Source organism: Jaculus jaculus, chromosome 1, assembly GCF_020740685.1.
Source record: "Jaculus jaculus isolate mJacJac1 chromosome 1, mJacJac1.mat.Y.cur, whole genome shotgun sequence".
Classification (NCBI taxonomy): Eukaryota; Metazoa; Chordata; class Mammalia; order Rodentia; family Dipodidae; genus Jaculus; species Jaculus jaculus.
The window spans coordinates 272,636,472-272,657,502 of record NC_059102.1 but is presented as its reverse complement, the minus strand read 5'-3'; the positions used below and the strand labels follow the sequence as shown (position 1 = coordinate 272,657,502).

Genomic DNA, 21,031 nt, shown 5'->3' with positions numbered 1-21,031 from the left:
ATCATACCCTGCCTCATGCTGCATCTCAGCAGCAGCTCCTGGAACCATGTGCAATTTATGACTACTCCTCACATTTTCCAAAGGCTCTTTCAGCCTATCAGGGCATCAGGCCCTACCTCATGCCACATCTCAGCAGCAGCTCCTGGAAGCATGTGCAATTCACGAGCACTCCTCGCATTTTTCATGCTTCTGAAACCAACACCAGATGTGTAGGACACAGCCATATTCTTAATTCAGGGATGAAACAAATCATAGCCTTGAAAAGCAGGTTCCTTCTCCAATCAACTCTTTCCAAAAGTGTTTGCATTTCTATGATAGTCTTTCCTCAGGCATCCTTTCCATGGTACTTTAAGATTGCTAATGTGTTTGACAATAGCAGCTTTAGTAATCTAAAGCCAGTCTCTGTGCCAGTAAATTTAACTTGCTTAAAGTTTTCCAGCTTAAAATCTTAAGTCTTTCAGTCCAATATCTCTAGCCAAGCACATCAGTCCATTACAAATTTAACCTTGATCAAACTCTCTGGGCCTGGGCAGCAGGACACAGCCAGCCCTTATGCCAGTAGCTCAGTCCCAACAAAGTCCTCTGCAATATTGCCTTTCCCTTACAAAGCTCATAAGCAAAGCCTCGAAGTTCAATACTGTCTGCACTTAGCATTCTCAGACTCTCATCAGAGTAGTCCATAAAACTTGGCTTACCACTCCAGAAGACATCTTCAGCTGCAAGCACCAAGTCCATGCCTATTCTGCTAAAACAAAGGTTCCAAAAGATCAACATCCACATGGCCAGGTACATCTCAGCCCACTCCTTGGTACCAAGTTCTGTAGCAGACAGCTTCAGGTTCATTGAGATGAACTTTTCAGACCAGGCACAGTTATGGAGGAAGGGATTTATTGAAGCTTACAGATCCAGGGAAAGTTCCATAATGGCAGAAGAAGCTAGCCTGCCTTCACAGGACCAAGCTGAGAGAAAGAAGCACAAGCCTAAAAGCCAAAAGCCACAGCACACTTCAGGAACTCCAGCTAGGCACACTTTGCATATCTTTAGATTGAAATCTGAAACCTATCACCACAACTTAAGATCCACCCAGTGACATTGCCTCCAGCCAGGTAGCCAGCAGATGCAAACTACAAACAAACAACTGAATATATTGGGGGCCGTCTATTCTATTCAAACCACCACACCAGGCTAACTTCATTTTTCAATTGAAATAGGCTGGAAAGATGACTTAGTGGTTAAGCACTTACCTGCAAAGCCAATTGACCCAGGTTCAATTCCCTAGGACCCATGTAAGCCAGATGCACAAGGTGGTACATGCATCTAGAGTTCATTTTCAGTGGCTGGAGACCCTGGGTGCCCATTCTCTCTCTCTCTCTCTCTAACAAATAAATAAAAATATTTTTAAAATACTGGGGCTGGAGAGATGGCTTAGGGGTTAAGCACTTGCCTGTGAAGCCTAAGGACCCCAATTCAAGGCTCAGTTCCCCAGGACCCACATTAGCCAGATGCATAAGGGGGCACACGTATCTGGAGTTCATTTTCAGTGGCTGGAAGCCCTGGTGCACCCGTTCTCTTCCTCTCCCTCCCTCCCTCCCTCTCCCTCTCTGTCTCCCTCTCCCTCTCTCTGTCACTCTCAAATAAATAAATAAATAAATAAATAAATAAATAAATAAATAAAGTAAAATACTGATATTTTCTCAGGAGAGGCATTTCATTCTCCCTTACTGACTCAATATTTAAGGAGCAGTATTATTTTTTTAACAATTTTTTTTGTTACTTTATTTATTTGAGAGTGACAGACAGAGAAAGAGGCAGATAGAGAGAGAAAGAGAAGATGGGTGCACCAGGGCCTCCAGCCACTGCAAAGGAACTCCAGATGTGTGCGCCCCTTTATGCATCTGGCTAAAGTGGGTCCTGGGGAATCAAGCCTCGAACCGGGGTCCTTAGGCTTCACAGGCAAGCACTTAACCGCTAAGCCATCTCTCCAGCCCAAGGAGCAGTAGTATTCAGGACATATCAGGGATCATGCCAGACACAAGATTCTTGCCCTTGTCAAATTCTGTTTCTAAGGTAAAGAGCTAAGAGAACTGCAACACAACCCAGAGTTCAGTCTCAGTGGGATAAGCATCACAGCCAATGTGCTTTCTTATTTCCTCTTGAAAATATGTTCATGAAAGTATAACATACTGTGGTGGTTTGATTCAGATGTCTGTCATAAACTTCTGAATGCTAGGTCCCCAGCTGGTGGTAATTTGGGAATTGGAGCCTCCTAAAAGCAGTGTATTGTTGGAGGCAGGCAGGCTTACTGGTATTATAGCCAGCTTCTCCTTGCCAGTTTTGGGCACACTGTTCTGCTGGTGTTGTCCACCTGATGTTGGTCAGGAGGTGATGTCCATGCTCTGCTCATGCTATTGTTTTGCCCTGCCATCTTGGAGCTTCCCCTCAAGTCTGTAAGCCAAATTCAACCCTTTCTTCCTACAAGCTGCTCTTGGTTAAGTTTTTATGCCAGCAACATGAAGCTGACTGCAACACATACCTACAAAAAAAGCTCAATGAATTTTCACCCTGAACACATCCATATACTGTGGCTATTACCATATTACCATCTTAAAATCAGAGCAGCTATGATTATCCACATGAGGCCCTCACAAGATGGGGCCTATTAACATTCTCTCATAAGAGAAGATGAGTTGGTCATCACTCCCTCGCTCCTGAACACATTCCTCCCAGCTGTAATTATACCCCAGCTGCACAAGGTCTCATGAAATGCTAGAATATATAGGTGCAAGGTTAAGTGAAGGAATTCCAACCTTTGCACCCATGCTGGGGTGGGGCTTTCTCTTTATGATGCAGCTGTTTGGAAGTCATCTATTCTTCTACAAGTAACTGCTCACTTGTGCACTTGTAAGTGACCCCAGTACATTCATTAGTTCATCAAACTTGACATGGAATCATGACAATCCTCCTACCTCTGCCTCCTGAGTGCTGGGATTAAAGGTATGCACCACCACGCCTAGCAATGGGGAGATTTCTGATTGGCCAGTGGTGCTAAAGTCCTGATGCCAACAGCAATATTAGCATCACCTAGAAGAGGGGAAGGTGCCCAATACAAATACAATTATCACCTCAGGGGAAATAACAGTTCATTTTTGAGCTAAACATAAGTGACCATGGCTTGGGAATACGGATTCAGGTTGCTTTAAATAATAGGTTCCAACAGTGGAAATTACTGTGAAGGTTTTATAGTTACAGAACAAAAGAAAGTCACAAATGAAGGCATTTTCCAAGTACATCATTGTGAACATAACATAGGCAGATCACAGCAAATTAGAGAAACCTCTGTTGCAGGTTTCACATATGATCTGATGACATGCTTAGCTTTTTTTTTTTTTAATTTTATTTATTTATTTGAGAGTGACAAACACAGAGAGAAGGACAGATAGAGGGAGAGAGAGAGAATGGGCGCGCCAGGGCTTCCAGCCTCTGCAAACGAACTCCAGACGCGTGCGCCCCCTTGTGCATCTGGCTAACGTGGGACCTGGGGAACTGAGCCTCGAACCGGGGTCCTTAGGCTTCACAGGCAAGCGTTTAACCGCTAAGCCACCTCTCCAGCCCATGCTTAGCTTTTTGATTGTTGGAAGCTAGTGGCATGCTAAAAATACATTCCAAAAGTTTTCTCCTGACAATCGTAAGAATGTTAGATAAGACACAGAAGTGCCCTACTAAAGGGATTAAAGATAGCCCAAAATAATTTGGCTCTGGATTTGCAACATTCCAGCTTTCCAATATCCAAGCAGTTCTAATCAATCAGTCTTTGTTTCTGGAAACTTCAGTCCACAAAGGCATCTTGCAGGCTGCATCCTACTCACTGAGTCTAAAACTGAATTGTCTGCAGGTGCACAATGGGGCTTGAGAACTGCTTAAGGCCCCTGCCTGGACCCATCTGGGAAAGCCTCTTGTGCACTCCGTGTTTTATTGGTAAAACAGGCTTCTCAGGACTGAAGGACAGTCGGAAGGAAAACTGGTAAGACAGTGCCTGACTCATTGTTGGGTGAGTGAATCAATCGTAAGTGAGATGGGAAGTTACTGCAACAGACATGGGATGCCCGAAGGGACCTGATGGAAATGCTACTGCTCATGCGCTGCCACCACGTCCATTTCCCCCTCCTTCCAGAAGGTGGCGTGAGAGAACGCTGAAGAGGCCTGGCTGAGGGAGGGACTTCCTGTCTGCAAGGGAGCACTTCCCGCCATCTGTCCCGGAAAACTGTTCAGTGCTATTGTGGGGGGTCTGTCCTTTTGTGAGCGACGGAACTGGTGGTTGCTTTGGAGCTCCCTTGTGAAACGAAGATCGGGTAAGACGGTCTCCGGCCGGGCCCGGCCACCGGGGATCCACGAGACCACGTGCAGATGCCGAGATTTGGGGGTCACCAGGGTCATCTGGGGGCACGAAGACCCCCATCAGAAACGATCCCGCCCTGGGCATCAGCCCTGAAAAGCTCAGGGGAGGTCGAGGCAGAACTGCGAAAGGCTTTCCTGAGGTCTTGGGCCCCATAACCTAGGCTGCCTGGGTTTAAAACCATTCATTCCCAGGTCTTCGCGTGTAAGCACTCACAGGTGCTGGCTGCTGCCATCGTAAGCATACCCGAGGCTGCAGAAATGCGCAGGGGTGCACGTTCCTTCTTTCTAAGAGCCTAATACTAATGCTTGCTTCCGAAGCCTGAGAAAACGTGGTTCCGAGCTTCTGGGGGAAGGATCGGATCATGGCAGTTAACAGCTGTTGCATATGCTCTTGTTACCACTTCCCATACTTAAAGTTTCTCAAACTCCAAAGTAGTTTATTTGGCACCCTGTATGTTAGATGCTGGTAATCAATGCTACTATTGTTGCTTCAGTTAATTTTGCTAATTTTTAAAAAAGGGTGTGGGGGGGAGCTACAATGCGGTGGCGCAGCCTTTAATCCCAGCACTTGGGAGGCTGAGGTAGGAGGATCGCTATGAGTTTGACGCCACCCTGAGACTACATAGTGAATTCCAGATCAGCCTGGGCCAGAGCAAAAGGAGGGACCCGGGTATGGGGATGCGAGCCTTTAATCCCAGCACTTGGAGGCAGAGGTTAAAGGATTGCTGTGAGCTCATGTCTAGCCTGGGACTACAAAATGAGTTCCAAGTCAGCCTGGGCTAAAGTAAGAACTTGCATCAAAAAATAAAAAAGGAGCCAGGCATGATGGCTCATGCCTTTAATCCCAGCACTTGGGAGGCAGAGATAGGAGGATCACCATGAGTTCAAGGCCACCCTGAGACTACACAGTGAATTCTAGGTCAGCCTGAGCTAGAGTGAGACCCTACCTTGAAAACAATCAAATAAATAAAAATAAAAAAGAAGATGGTAGGCAATGTATACTTCTAGGGGCTTTGTATTTGCCAAAGTCCATGGGCATAAACCTTCTGTTATTCAATCATGATCATTTTCTGGGAAGCCCTGTGCATGGCACTGGGAAAACAGGGACAGCGCACAACCCCTGTCCACAGGGGGATGGAGTGTAGCCTGTTCTCATGTCACTGGCTTATGTAGAGCTGCGATGGTAGTTTAGCCCTTGCCAGAATCTCACTTTCTCTCTCCCACCAACCTGTTCTTCTCTTTGGTTCCTTGGCTGCGTAGATGTTTCTTCATCACTTTCCTGTCCCAGAGCCTTTGTACTTGCTCATCATTCTCCCTAGACCTTTCCAGGTGTATGTGGAGCTATTGACCTCCTAAGTTTCCTGGCTTAAGTACCCTGCCCTTGTGATGGGTGGTTCGGTGGTTCTCCTGAGGCCCTTGTACCTCCCTAACATTAGGCTATGTAGTCCTTCATATTTTTTTTTTGTATGTGAGCATATATGTGCTCATATGTGTATACAGGTGCTCCTACACATGAGTGCATATTGAGGTCACAAGTTGATGCTGGGGTCTTCTTCAGACACTGTCCACCTTATTCTTTTTTTTCTGTAGATTTCTAATATATTAATACAAAGTGCATAAGTACATACAGTGCATCCTATTGTCCACCTTATTCTTTTGAGACAGGGTCTCTCACTGAACCCAGAGCTCACTGGTTTGGCTAAACCCTCTATCTAGTGGGCCTAAGGGATTCTCTGTCTCTGCCTTTCCAGCACTGGGATTACAGGTGGACCATCACCACGCCTGGCTTTTACATGGGTTCCAGGGAGCCATACTCAGGTCCTCGGGCACTGTACGTCTCCCCAGCCACAATCTTTGGCTTGGTTGTCTGCTTCCTTACAGTGCACTCTCCCAGGAGCCCAGCTCAGATCTCACTCTTGGCACAAGACCTGCTTGCTTTAGACCTGCTTGCTTTTCAGGATGGAGTTCCCCAGCAACCTGCACCCTACCTTGTTCATGGCTGGCCCTCTGGGCATGACTGATGTCCCTGACTTGTCCTTCATGTGCAGCTGGAAAGATGCACTGACCCTTCCAGGGCCCCAAAACTGCAAGGTAAGAACAGAAATGGGACCCTGACAGCTCTGAGATGGACCCTTCCATGGTCTCTGCTCTAGTTTTACTCCCAGGGGCAGACTGCCCTGCCATCTTCAAGGCTTGCTCAGCAGAGCTCTTAGCTCCCCTTCCCTGCCTCATTCTTCAAGACTTCCATGCCTGCAGGTCCAACACGTGTTTCTTGACCAGGCCCAGAACAGCACAAAGTCAGGTGACCCTCCCTGCTTCAGGGCTCACACGTTAGGGTGGGCAAGCGTAAACTGGTCAACAGACCGGGAGGTACAGTGACAGGGCAGCATGGCTGTGGCTTTGCTGGAATGGCAGAGTAGGGTGGAGAGGGGAAAGATCTCCTGGGAGTTTTGCTGACACCTTCACTCTTCTGGGAATCCCAAGCCATCCAGCAGCCTCATGGAGTAAATGAGCAAATGCAGGAGAAAGAGGTTATGGGTGGTCCCAGCACAAGTGAGCCTCATCAGAACCCACTGGGGGTCTAACTAGTGACCCATGAGTTGCGTGGGTGCTGGAGAAGTCTTGAGCCAGCCCACCAGGGAGACTCCCAGGAAAAAGTGACTCTGAGGAGGAAGTGCACACTGAGTGGCATCCAGGCCCGCCAGTCCTAGTGTAAGGGGCTTCTTTCTTGGAGAGCCAGTGTGGGCAGAAATACAGACTGTGTGGCTGGGGAGATGTCTCGGTGGGTAAAAGCACTTGCCACTTAACATGAGGGCCTCTTTGGGCCAGAGACCACCAAGTTTGATTTCCCCATAATGCACATTAAAGAAAAAAGCTATGCATGGGGGCCGGGCGTGGTGGCGCACGCCTTTAATCCCAGCACTTGGGAGGCAGAGGTAGGAGGATCGCCGTGAGTTCAAGGCTACCCTGAGATGACAGAGTTAATTCCAGGTCAGCCTGGACCAGAGTGAGACCCTACCTCGGGAAAAAAAAAAAAAAAAAAAGCTATGTATGGCCATGCATGTCTGTAACCCAGATCTGGGGTCGGGGGTATAGGGAGAAACTGGGAAGTTGCTGGGACTCAGCAGGCAAGCTCCAGGTTGAGAATGAAACCCAGTCTCAAGGAAGGAAACCCGTGAATAAGCAATAAGTAGATTCCTGACATTCTCCTCTGGTCTCTGCATGCACGCACATCTGTACACATGCATACATACATACTGTTGCAGTCAGGTTTGCGTTGCTGGTAGAAATCACCCAACTAAAAGCAGCTTGTGGGAAAAAGAGGTTTGTTTTGGCTTACAGGCTTGAGGGGAAGTTCCACGAATGGCAGGGGAAAATGATGGCATAAGCAGAGGTGCACATCACCCCGTGGCCAACATAAGGTGGACAACAGCCACAGGAGAGTGTGCCAAACACTGGCATGGGGAAACTGGCTATAATACCCACAAGACCACCCCCAACAATACACTGCCTCCAGAAGGTGTTACTTCCCAAATTTCCATCAACTGGGAACCTTGCATTCAGGACACCTCTAAGTTTATGGGGGTTCAAACAACCACACATACATACATACATACATACATACATACATACATACATACACCACACATGCTACATGCACACACACATAGAAATGAATGCAAAATATGGAGTCAGCTGCCAGGGTTCAAGTCCAAATCTCTGTCATGGCTGTAACTTGGAGCCAGTGAATCAAGTCCATACTTCAGCTTCTGCATCAAGAAAGTGGACCAAGTCGGGCGTGGTGGTGCACGCCTTTAATCCCAGCACTCGGGAGGCAGAGGTAGGAGGATTGCCGTGAGTTCAAGGCCACCCTGAAACTCCATAGTGAATTCCAGGTCATCCTGAGCCAGAGTGAAACCCTACCTCAAAAAAAAAAAAAAAAACAAGAAAGCGGACCAACTTGGCATGGTTGTCACAGGGACTGAGTGAGCATGCACAGAACTGGCCAGGAGCCACATAAGTTACCATTGCTTGTGTTTCCCCCAGGACAGGGCATTGCCCTTGGCCAAAGACCTGCTATGGGAGCCTTCAATGCCAGGACCCCTCCCTCTGCTGCCTCCTGGTCCTGGTAAGGGTCTTCTTGCTCTGGGTTCTCTCCAAGGGCCCCAACCATCATTGCCCAGTCCCCACGCCAGGGGCTTTCCCTTGATCTGTTGAGGGTTCAGGCACTCCAGAGCCTTCATACCTCCAGTCATCTGTCACCCTTTCATGTCTTCCCTGATATATCTCTTCCCTCAGATCCCTGGGACCCTGGTGTAACTGCACGCGATCTCCTTTTCAGAGGAGGCTACCACTACCGGAGGCGGCCCCAGGTGGTGCTGGATGTTACCGAGCAGGTGAGCAACCTTTAAGGTGGGCAGTGCCATACAGCCTGAGCTGTGTTGAGTGACTCGGCTTCTCCCCGCAGCTCAGCCGCTTCCTGTGGGATCATGGGGACATAGCCTTTGCACCCCTGGGGAAGCTGATGCTAGAGAATTTCAAACTGGAAGGAGGTCGGGTGCGTACTCACCACTGGCCAGGCTAAGCCCCCTCACCCAGCTCAGCCAGTGATTGTCAAGAATGTGAACTTGACAAGGCCTTTCCATGCAGAACTACTCTAAGAAGAGGACAGTGGTCAGAGCGAAGAGGCTGCTCCAGGACCTCGGCGGATACCAGCCCTGGGGGCAAGTGACTAGTGAGAAAGAAAGCACATGATGGATAGGCCTAGCTGGTGGTAGGATGTGCAAGGAACTGAGGAAACACAGGCCATGAGCCAACCATGTTTGTACAACTAGCCTTAGGAAGGGGACTGTGATGTATTTCAGGCAAGGCTACATCCAGGTGTTCAAATAATGTTGATAGGGCTCTGTTTCTGTTTTCTCATCCACTTCCCCATCTGACTTCATCACAGAAAAGCTGTTTCAGGTGGCAGCAAAATGACTTACGATTCCAAGGAAGGAGTCAGTGGCCTTGCCAAAGTACCACAAGTCCTAGGAAAGGACTTTGATCTTACAGCCATTTGTGAGCCAATCACTGAAGGGCAGCAGAGTGTCCCCCCCCCCCGCAGCTGGGGGGCAGGAATGGTAGTTAAGAAATGGGTTCTCACCAGGCATGGTGGTATACACCTTTAATCCCAGCACTTGGGAGGCAGAGGTAGGAGGATCACCATGAGTTTGAGGCCACCCTGAGACTACATAGTGAATTTCAGGTAGGCTTGGCTAGAGTGAGACCCTGCCTTGAAAAACAAAAAAAATCAGAGAGAAAGAAATGGATTTTCAACAGTCCCATGTGACCCTCTCCTGTTCTGTCCCCAGATGTCCCTGGGCTCACGTCAGCCACCGGCTGCGCCGTTTTTCCATCCTTGGGGGCCCTGTTCTGAGCAGGTCAGTGTCCCTTCTCTTGGGTAAGCTCCTGCATGAGGAGCTGGCCCTGCGATGGGAGCAGCTGCTATTGGATGAGGCCTTCACAGGGGGTGCCTTGGCCTGGCTGCCGAGCAGGACAGCACGGACCGGACAGCTGGTCTACCCTGCCGGAGGCGCCTTGGACAGGCTGTGTATCCTTTCTTGCTGGGCAGGGTATTCTGATATGTGTCCTGAGGCATGGTCCAGGGGAAGGGCAAGAAGTTGACCAGAGCTCATCCTGATCCTTAGCCAGGAGCTCAGATTTCCAAGAGGTCAGTCTGACCTCAGCTGGCAACCCCCGGGTCCTCAAGAACCCTGGACATATCCAGCTGCGGGGACCTGTGCGGCAGGTGGTGACAAGCACCATCCAGGAAGAAAGTAAGGCCCTTCCCTCCCTCTGCCCCCACCCTGCCCACCAGCTGCCCAACCTGGAGTCTGACTTATGCATCTTCCCAGCGCTGCTGGCTGTCCGTTCAGACTACCACTGTGCCATGTGGAAGGTCGGTAAACCAGGGGAACCGGCCCCCCTAAAAGTGCTGCAGGTAGAGAAGGGGGCCACTGGGATCAACCTCAGGTAAGGGGTACAGGCTGCACACCAAGGACAAAGGTCTGGAAGAAGGGGTGGGTGACTTGAGGTCCATCACTCCAGCACCCTGTACATGCCCTGTAGCCCTCATCTGCCAGGGGAGCTGGCCATCTGCAGCCGTTCTGGAGCTGTCTGTCTCTGGACCCCCCAAGATGGGTAAGTTCCCTTCCCCATAAAACTCTGCCCCAAAGCAGAACCCATCTTCCAGCCCCTCAATACCCAGTGCCTTCCTCCCCCCCACTCATGGCCTGCCCTCCTCAAGGCTGCAGCTCGTCTACAAGGATCCTGAGACACTTGCCTTCCGTGACCCTTCTCCCTGGCGCTGGGCAGACTTTACTGCCCACCCTAGGGTGCTGACTGTGGGTGACCGCACTGGTGTGAAGATGATTGACACTCAGGTATGGGCTGGGCCTGAAAAGCAGGCGGGTCCAGTGAGTCAGGAACAGCAAAGCTGGTGTCCCTGAAGGGACACATGGATGCTGACCCTTCACTGCTGTCTTAGGGACCCCCAGGTTGTGGGCTGTTGCTGTTCCGCTGTGGGGCAGAAGCCTCCTGCCAGAAAGGGGAACGTGTGCTGCTCGCCCAGTACCTGGGCCAGCCAGACCCTGTCTTCCCTCCCACTCTGCACCTCATCTGCACCCAGGTGAGTAGATGGTCCCCTTGGGGTCCGCTTCAGGCGTTGCCAAAACCTCTGCCAGCCCTACTACCAATGCACAGCTCATATAGACAAGTAGGTGGTGGGCACAGCATGTGTGATGGCACTGGGGGCGTGGGAGGGGTCTAGCGCATTGGTATAGAGGGCCTGGGAGGAAGCTGAGGTTACCTGAGGGTCTGTTCTCCACCAGCTGGCTCTCCCACTCCAGGGATCCCAGGCCAACGTTGAGCCTGTGGTTGAGAGTGTGGGGATGGATGAGGAGGACAAGGGATTTTCCTTGCAAGGACTTCTCAACACCTCCTCCCTGAATGCTTTCATGATGGTGCTGCCTATCCAGGAAACTGCTGTGCAGGGCTGGGCAAGCCAAGTTGAAAGGAGCTTGCAGGGTGATATAAAGTGCCACTCCCCTGGTGGGTTGCATACCTGCCTCCTCCTAGAAGCCATGTGACCTGAAAAGGGCCACCAGGCAGGCTGGGATCCAGGCTCAGCCCATGTGCCTCCCACCTCTTCCTCCACAGTTCTCGCTCTATCTGGTGGATGAGCGCCTTCCCTTGGTGCCGGTGCTCAAGTGGGACCACGGCCTGCCCTCGGCACCCCTGCTGGCCCGCCTATTGCCTCCCGCCGGCCCCAGCTGTCCACAGCCCCTTCTCCTGGGGGGTCAAGGTGGGCAGCTGCAGCTGCTGCACATCTCAGGTGAGGCCCCAGCCTGGCGGGAGGCGTGTGGGTTGGGGCTGGGACTGGTAGGCCCAGCTCTCTCTTTGTCCAGGAGGGGGAACTTCCATGCCTCGGCTGGCAGGACCGCCCCAGACTTTGCCCTCGGTCACCGACTCACTGTCCACATTTCCCCTGCTGGAGCCCAAGCACCAGCAGCAGCTGGAGGAGCGACTGCAAGCGCCAACCATAGGTGTGCTGGGTGGAAGGAGCCTGGGGGACGGTCGGGAGGGACTGCCAGGCCTTGTGGTCATTCTCGTTCATCTTCAGGTCTGGCAGCTGCCCCACCCTGGATCTCCACACCCATCCTGTTGCTCTTCCAGCTCTCAGCAGCTGGGGATATCTTCCACCAGCAGCTCCGCCTCCAAGGAGGTGGGGTACCACCTGGTGACCCTGGGTCAGACGGCCATTCTCCCAGGGTGACAGCACCCCTTTTGGACCAGACACCCCCACCCTCCTGGACCCCCCAGGCCACTGCCCACTGCAGTCGCTGGCTAGTGGACCTGCTGGAGCTGCCTCCCTCTCCCACTGTGTGGGCTGCACCCACTTTCTCCCATCGCCGTCTGTTGGGCCACATGGACCTGCAGAAGAGCGAGGGAGCGCTACCACAAAGACTCCGGGTAGCCATGGCCAGGGGTCAGCTCCTGCGGCCAGGGGACCTGGGCACACCCCCCACAGCAGAGCCACCACCAGCACCTGAGTGTGCCCCACAAGACGAGCTCAGTGAGCGCTTGTCTGAAGCCTGGGAAGGCCGAGGGGCCACGTGGTGGGAGAGGCAGCAAGGCAGAGCCTCAGGGTCCCAGACACAGGCTAAACGGCCCAAACGCCGGACTCAGCTGTCCAGCACCTTCTCCTCACTCACTAGCTGCTTAGACCTCCCAGATGACAACAGCCCTCCTCCCAGCCCAGACCAGACATCCTTCAAGGCCAGGCTTGAGCCACCAGGGATCCCACCCTCCCAGGAGTCCACTCAGGAGCTGTGGGAACGGGGTGTGCGATCAGAGCGGCGGCAGACACTCCGAGACTACATGGCTAAGCTGCCACTTCAGAAAGACACCCCAGGACCTGCAGCCACGCCCCCCTCACAACCCTCCAGCAACTGGGTCACCTCTTCCCAGCAGCAGACACCTGTCCCCCGTGGCTCTCAGGCTCCCCGGAAGAGGCAGCGCATGGGTTTCTGAGGAAGCTGCCCTCCAACGCCTGGCAGCCTGGCCTGTCTGGACCAGTGGGCCTTGCACCTCCCAAAAGCAGTCTGGAGCCAGGCTGAAGGGGCCACACATGTCTTGTATGTTTGTTGGCAGGTTATTCCAGAGAGGCTGCCTGGGGTTACTGCTGGGATTCTGTGCAGATGACAGGATGTGCAGGGCTGGAAACCAGGACCCGTGTCTCTGCTTTAGCTGCCTTGCCCTCATGGGAAATTCTGTGGGGGCTGATAGCCTAGAGTGCCTCTGGAGTTCACGACAGTCCCTGGGTGCACATGCTCTGTAGAGAGAGATGCTGTGGCTCCCAGCTCAAGGGCCAAATAAGCCTGTCACCTGAACATGGTCCATACATTGTCACACCAGCAGACTGGATAAGTGTTTTGCGTAGCTTTCCATGTCCTGTGCCTGAAGCCCCACTCCCTGTGCTCTCGGAAAACACCACTTGCCATAACAGTTTCTAATCACATCACAAGGGAACCCGACTTCTTTGGAGCTGATGAAGCTACCGGGATTGCACATGACACCCAAATGCCAGCACAATAACACATGTGGCTATTGAAGTGTTTATAGTCACATAATCTGTACTGCAGATAACCAGGGTAAACATACATTGAGTTTGAGGAACACAAAGCTATATGGTCTGCCCAGCACCCATTCCAGTCAGAGCTCAGTCACAGTACTCAGAAGAAGGGATGAGCTGCATCTGTCACTTCTAGTCTGACAGAGGAGGAGTCTGCCTTGGGGTTTGGTCCAAGCCAAATTCAGTGTCGTCCTGGCCTGCTCTGACGCTGGGCTCCTCGGAGCCTGTCTTAGGCTGTACTTCCTCCTTTTCATATCTGTCTCCTAAAGAGTTAAAGAGAAAGTGGCTCAGTACACCTAGCTGGGGTCAGTCTCCTTGCTGCCCACTGGCCAAGGGTCCCGTGTGAAGCTCCTACAGAAAAACCCCCTGAGGTTGGGCAAGAAGACCCACAGAGGCTCAGTAGTGACCTCCCCATGTAGAAATCCTCCAAAGGTAGACTGGTTGTGGAGAAGGTTAAGGGCAGGTTCCACTGATCCCAGGCCACTGGCTTTGTACTTAAAGGGCCAGAGAACCACCCCCACAATCCCCAGTCTGCCTGGAAGGTGAGCAATGCTCCCCACACAGCTCCTCAGGGTACCTGGTGTATCATTTGCAGGTTGCTGGCCATCCTCACTGGAAAGGAGTGGTGCTGAGTCACCTGTGCTGGCAAGAGGCAGCTGGGGTTGGCTTGGCTCACAGTCGCCAAGCTCCTGAATGAGTTGTCTTGGAGAGACTGTGCTGGTGTCTTGACTTGGGATTTCCAAGTCTTTCCTCACTTCTTGCTTACATATGTCTGTGAAGGCCATCCTTGCTGCCTTTGAGGAGTCCTTGGAGACTGCAAATATGTGTGAGAGGGTGCCTGTGGGAGTCACAGGAGGGGACAGGTGGTCCAGTTCGGGGTCACTGTCGTCACTCAAGCTCGATATAACCTGGATCTTTGGAAAGCCCATTTCCTGCTGAGAGAGATGTTTGGGCAGTTCTGACTGCAGTGGTCACTGCAATATATACCTGGCTCTGTTCTGTCAGCCCCCACTGACTACTGTGGCCATGCAGCAGGGAGCTGGCTAGTGTCAGGCCATCTGTACACTACCCTGCCAGCCATTTCTGCTGAGCCTTGAAGCCAACACCCATCTCCACAAACACCACTGAGCCTCCCTGCTGCTCCCCTCCCCTACAGCACGCACTCCCATGCCTGAGTTCTGACTGGACCTCCTACTTGGCCCTGTTCACAACTTCAGAATGTTGTGCCTGGACACCTGGCACCTAGGGCCTCATGTGCCTGTTTGGATGTGGATGACCTCATGCTAAGGTTACATCCAATGCCTACTCTCCCTGTGGCCCAGGTCTTGCACCCATGGCTCCCTAGAAATGCCCAGGGAGGAGGATCCAGTCATCTAGGAGAAACCCCCATGGTTCCTCAGCCATACCTCTCCAAACTTTCTTTCCCTCTGTCTACATGTAGCTATAGTCAAGTTTTTGAGACACATAGGAATGTACAATAGGACAGAAGAATACTTCAGTTACGAGTGTGCATGTAGTTACCACATTACCAATAAAGCACACAAGGAAGCCCAAGTGGCTAGACAGACCTTAAAAAGAACAGTTCATTTCCTCGGTGAAGTGAAAATAGGGATATGTACTGCTTTGGTCACAAGGCATTTTTGCTTTCAAGGAAAGAAAATGGGCTGGAGAGATGGTTAAGCAGGTGAGTATGCTTGCTATACAAGCATGAGGATGGACCTGAATTTGATTCCCAATACCCACGTGATATCCAGACATGGTCAGGTATGCTTCTAACCCCAGAACTGATGGGGACAGAGACATGAAGATTCCTGGGACTTGCTGGCCAGCCATTTTAGCCAACAGATGGGAGTTCCAGGTTCAAAGATTATCTCAGAGAAATAAGGCGGAAGGTTTCCTGATGTGCTCTGGCTTTCACACGTGTGAGCATCTGTACAAACAGATGCTATGTGCATATAATATGCATAAAGATGGCCCAGCGGGGGCTGGAGAGATGGCTTAACAGTTAAGCGCTTGCCTGTGAAGCCTAAGGACCCTAGTTTGAGGCTTGATTCCCCAGGACCCATGTTAGCCAGATGCACAAGGGGGCACACGCATTTGGAGTTCATTTGCAGTAGCCGGAAGCCCTGCGTGCCCATTCTCTCTCTCTCTCTGTGCCTTTCTTGATCTTTCTCATATAAACAACAACAAAAAAGAATTAAAAAAAAAGATGGCCTAGCGGTTAAGGTGCTTTTCTGTAAAGCCAAAGGACCCACATAAGCCAGATGCATGTGCACCCTTGTGCATCTGGAGTTTGTTTGCAGTGGATGCAGGCCCTGGTGTGCCCATTCTCTCTCCCTTGAAATATGTGCATATATTATGTGTGCACACACACAAAAGGGAAGGGAAGGGAATGTGCTTCCTACTGACAAAGCAGAAAGAATTAAAAGAGGCAGACATGGTGGCCCATGCTTGAAATCTCAGCACTCAGGAGGCTACAACAGGAAGACTGCCATGAATTCAAAGCAAGCCTGGGGGTAAAAAAAAAAAACAAAAAAAACAAAAAAAACCTGACCTTTGGATGGTCTTCCATCGATGTGTCGCTGCCATCAACATCTTCCAAGTCAGGCAGGTCCTGAAAGAGCCAATAGCCACACATTTGCAGGAGGTGTAATGCACACAGTATGTGCAAGAGTGGCCTGAGTGCACAACCATCAAGGCCTCTGAGCAGCTCCCCAGCCATACCCAAAGCCACCTTTGCTGCCTCAAGTAACCATCTAGCCAATGAAAGGAGCTATGCAAGCTCCACCATGGAAGAACATCCACATTTTCACTGTGTCACTTCTCAGGGGAATAGTGGCTCCAGAGTGCCTCTTAGAAAATAGGTCCTGGGAGCAGGGTGTGGTGGCACACATCCCAGCACTTGGGAGGCAGAGGTAGGAGGATCGCCGAGAGTTCAAGGCCACCCTTAGACTCCATAGTGAATTCCAGGTCAGTCTGGACTAGAGTGAGACTCTACCTCGAAAAACCAAAAAAAAAAAAAAAAAAAAAAAAAAGGTCTGGCAGTCCTGGGCTGGAGAGATGGCTCAATGCTTAAGGCGCTTGCCTGAAAAGCCAAAGGACCCAGGTTTGATTCCCTAGGACCCACGTAAGCCAGATGCACAAGGGGGCACATGTGTCTGGAGTATGCTTGCAGCAGCTAGAGGTTCTGGTGTGTCCATTCTCTGTCTCTTCTCTCTGCTTACAAATAGAAATATTTTTAAAATATTGGTCCTGCTGAGTGTGGTGGCACATTTCTTTAATTCCAGCACTTGGGAGGCAGTGGTAGGAGGATCACTGTGAATTTGAGGCCAACCTGGGCTATAGTGAGATCCTACCTCAAAAAAAAAAGTCCTGCCTGCCCTCCCAAGCAAAAAGAAAGCTGGGACATGGTACATGCCTTTAATTCCAACACTTGGCAGAGGTAGGAGGATCTCTGAGTTCAAGGAGTTACAGGTCAGCATGGGCTAGATTGAGAATCTACCTCAGAAATATAGAAAACACTGGTCCTGGGACCCTGCCCCATGTACCTCCTACTAAATGGTAGGCCTATCTAGTCATTTTATTAGAGAGAGGGTAGGCTTTGTGTTTTAGATGGTACTTGTTTTGAATCTTCACCTACAACAGCAGCAGTGTGGCTGGAGAAGCAGTGCGGTCAGAGGCACAGGCCCTTGAGCTGCGTTGTCTAGGTTGGGATTCCCACTCTGCCATTTCTTAGCTGTGTGACTTTGAGCAAAGTTGTATAACCTCTGTTGTTGGGTTTTCTGATTCATAAAATTGGATGGTAACAGTACATATCTCTTATAGTAATGAGAAGGGTTAAATTAAGAACTCACTAAATATTGGCTATTAGCCAGGTCTGGTAGCTCACATCTATAATTCCAGCACTCTGGAGGCTGAGATAGGTGGAGCACCATGAGTTCCAGGCCAGACAATCTGGGCTACAGTGTGAGAACCTGTCCCAAATATATATATATATACATAGGCATATATATTTACATATATTGGCTATCAGTATAGTTCTGTAAGACAGTTCTTGACTGCAAACTTGTAGGCCGGGGCAAGCAATGAGCATCAGTTAGCTGTCTGGGTTCAAATGCCTCCGCCACCATCACCCCATGAGAGTGTCTTTGGAGCACTGTGGTTGTGTATGGTTTCCCATGGGGCTGTTTCACATAGAGAACCATCCTTAGCTAGGCATGGTGGGGCATGCCTTTAACCCCAGCACTCAGGAGGCAGAGGTAGGAGGATCACCATGAGTTTGAGGCCACCCTGAAACTACATAGTGAATTCTGTGAGACCCTACCTCGAAAAAACAAAATTAAAAATAATTTAAAAAAATGGAGAAGCCAGGCGTGGTGGTGCACACCTTTAATCCCAGCACTCTGGAGGCAGAGGTAGGAGTATTGCCATGAGCTTGAGGCCACCCTGAGACTACATAATGATTTCCAGGTCAGCATGAGCTAGAGGGAGACCCTACCTCAAAAATAAATAAATAAATAAATAAATAAATAAATAAACTATAAATAAATAAAATTTAAAAAATAAAATAAGAGAACCATCCTTATACTAGCATCAGAATGGGAGGAGCTTGACGGAAGGCTGAATAAAGCTATGACCCAGCATTGAGTGGGACAAACAGACATTATGGTGCTGAGTTAACAGGAAGCACAGCAGACAGGCTAGTGAGGTGGCCTGAGCCACTTGCCAGACTACAAAACTCTAGGGAAGAGAGGTGACTGAGGCAACCAGGTTTTGCACTGTAACTTCTCTAGGAAAACAGAGAATGCAGGTGGTATTCATGGTTCAGAGGAGCTACATGGGCCAGCACTCCAAAATCTGAGTGCACAAGATCTCACGAGTGCAGACTGATCAGCAGGCTGCAAGGCCTGAGGTCTAAGTCCCATTTGAGTTTCACCTGCTGCCCATAGACTCTCTAGCTGGAAGCAAGGGTGGTGAAGATGGGCACCCTACCCTCAGATTTACCAACTCGGCATTTCACATACGTCGATGAAGAGCCTCTCCTTGGTCTCCTGGGCAATGGCCTCTACGTCTTCTGTCCTAGCCCCATTGGGTTCCGAAACAAATGCAGTCTCAGCAGTTGCCCCTGGGGATGTTGATTCTGATGAATGACAATGGGAAGAATAGCAATAGGAAGTTTATGATTTTGGCCTAAGCCTTAGACACAGCCAAGGTGAAGATGGAAGGACAGGTCAGCCACTGCAGAAGTTTCAAGAATCCTCCACTGAGCATCAGGCTGCATCCTGTTGCAGTAACCTTCTCATTGCTGGGATAGAACACCACACACAAAAAGCAGATGATAGGGAAAAGGGTTTATTTTGGCTGACAGTCTCAAGGGGAAGTTTCATGATGGCAGGGAAAACAAGGTATGAACAGAGGCTGGATATCGCTTCTACCCCATCAGGTGGAAAGTAGCATTAAGAGAGTGACCTGAGCTCTGGCAAGGGGGAAGCTGGGTTACATTACCTCAAAGTCTGCTCCCAGCAACACACCTCCTCCAGCAAGGCTCCACCTCCCAAATTACCCCCAGCTAGAACCAAGCATTCAGATGAGTTTATTATGGAAGACATCTGATTCAAACCACCACAGTCCCCAACAGGAAAGATGGCAAGAAGCTGGTAATGCCTGTGATCAGGAGGCAAGACTACAGGTATAGGGGCCCAAGACTCCATGCAGAAGCAACAGGTCCAGTGGGATGAGGGAGTGGGGCATGGCTAACTACTGATCAAGAAAAGGAAGCCCTCAAGACAAGGGTGGCTCCTGAGCCCAGAGAAGTCAGCTTCACACCCCTACACAGAGAAAGGCCCATTAGCAACTTGTACTGCCTGTCCCTCCACTGGGCATACAACACTCTGCCCATGAGGCGTAAGAACCTGTGCCATTCAACACAGCAAAGTTGCCTGGACAGACAGCAGTGCTATGGGTTCCCTTCCTCCAAATCCTCCTTCCCAATCTTCCCAGGCCCTGTACTTGCTCTTGTCCCTCTGTGGGCCTGTTCATTCATACCAGTGTCTCCTGCCAAGCAAGATGCTGAGCTAGATCCCTTTCCAAGCAAGCAAGCTCAGGGGAGGAGTGATGTGCAAAGAACCCTGTCTGTCATACTCTGCAGATCTTTGGGTGATATCCACATTGTGACCGAGGCAGTAATGCAACTGTATATGCTGAACTCAGAAATCTGTATCTTTAAAGAGTAGCCCATGACATCTCTATGTGTGGATAGCTGTGAGCTAACATGACCTTTAATAGGTAGAAACTTTCTTCTAGAAGCACAGCAACATGCAAGCCACAGGTCTGACAATTTACCCAACCCAAACTAAGGACAGCAGAAACCAAAGTGATGCATATCTCTAAATAGATATTCTTGACTGGAAGTTCCATCAAAGCCAGATGCACCCAATAAGAGTGTCAAGGCACTGGAAACAGGCTTCTCTTGGTGGCTGTGGCTCCCTAATACTGTCCCGAAACCACTCTGCCTTTCCTCCTCCTCTCCAGGCACACATCCCCTGCTGTACCTGTTCTAGCTTTCTGTTCCTTCTTCTTCTTTTCTTGGTTTTTCAAAGCAGGGATTTTCTCTATCCCAGGCTGACCTGGAATTCACTATGTAGTCTCAGGCTGTCCTCAAACTCATAGAGATCTTTCTACCTCTGCCTCCTGAGTGCTGGGATTAAAAAGCATGTGCCACCACACCCAGCTCTCTGTTCCTTCTTTCTTGCCTTCCCTAACATAGAGCCCCTGGAGACTTCTGAGCTACTTTATTGGGGGAACCACTGACCCTGGGATCCTAGGAGGGGCAGGCCATGGACACTGCACTCTAACACATTTCCATCATCCCTACAGCAATGCATTTCCACACACATGTTATAAAAGATCTCAGGCATGGTGGTGCACACCTTTAATCACAGCACTCTGGAGACAGAGGTAGGAGGATCACAGTGAATTCAAGGCCAGCCTGAGCCTACATAGTGAATTCCAGGTCAGCCTGGGATAGAGTGAGACCCTATCTCAAAAAAGATCCCAGGTATGAATGACTTTTAAAGTTGCTGAATATGGGGAGGTATTAACATGAATTAATTAAAGCACTTGAGAGTGGGCAATAAGGATTCAACTGGGGCCCAGATGAATTGAATATTGAGTGTCTGCTCTGCCCTAGCCCCTCAGCTAGCAAGGTAATTTGTCCAGTCCAGCTCCCTGGATGTGGCCCTTTCTTTCAGTTGGTCCCTGTAGTGGTATGGAAAATGGCAGTGTCTCCTGGTTCCCCCACACAGTGTGACCTTCCATTTGAGTCAGACTAGGGGTTACCTGTCAGTAGGCAGGGCCCAAGTCTCTGGGCCAGAATGAGCTAGAACCTGCCACAGGATGTCACAGGAGTGACATCTCCATTAGTCACAGCAGCCACAGATATATGGCTTTGACCACTGGGAA

General features: G+C 50.4%; 2 protein-coding genes across 5 annotated transcripts in view; one reads left to right on the top strand and one right to left on the bottom strand.

The window, feature by feature from the left end:
• Positions 1–4,231: 4,231 nt before the first annotated feature.
• Positions 4,232–13,362, top strand: Taf1c (TATA-box binding protein associated factor, RNA polymerase I subunit C). 4 transcript variants are annotated; one of them, XM_004659575.2, is made up of 15 exons: positions 4,232–4,349; positions 6,354–6,486; positions 8,443–8,524; positions 8,695–8,792; positions 8,864–8,953; positions 9,046–9,119; positions 9,750–9,988; positions 10,098–10,214; positions 10,293–10,410; positions 10,507–10,578; positions 10,685–10,820; positions 10,925–11,065; positions 11,596–11,770; positions 11,844–11,981; positions 12,059–13,362. In XM_004659575.2, the coding sequence occupies exons 2-15, from the start codon at positions 6,355–6,357 to the stop codon at positions 12,967–12,969; spliced, it is 2,523 nt and encodes an 840-aa protein (XP_004659632.2). In that variant the 5' UTR covers positions 4,232–4,349; position 6,354; the 3' UTR covers positions 12,970–13,362. The 4 variants fall into 4 exon arrangements, with proteins under 4 accessions (XP_004659632.2, XP_044988377.1, XP_004659631.2 ...); XM_045132442.1 differs by having other exon boundaries at positions 10,086–10,214; XM_004659574.2 differs by having other exon boundaries at positions 10,098–10,410.
• Positions 13,363–13,594: 232 nt separating this feature from the next.
• The window catches only part of Dnaaf1 (dynein axonemal assembly factor 1), a 30,642-nt gene continuing 23,205 nt past the window's right edge, over positions 13,595–21,031 (bottom strand). The window contains exons 9-12 of the mRNA XM_045132454.1: positions 18,595–18,710; positions 16,125–16,184; positions 14,148–14,505; positions 13,595–13,833 (exon numbers count right to left, since the gene is read on the bottom strand). Of these exons, the coding sequence (XP_044988389.1) occupies positions 13,703–13,833; positions 14,148–14,505; positions 16,125–16,184; positions 18,595–18,710 (665 nt within the window). The 3' untranslated portion in view covers positions 13,595–13,702. The remainder of the gene's footprint in view (positions 13,834–14,147; positions 14,506–16,124; positions 16,185–18,594; positions 18,711–21,031) is intronic.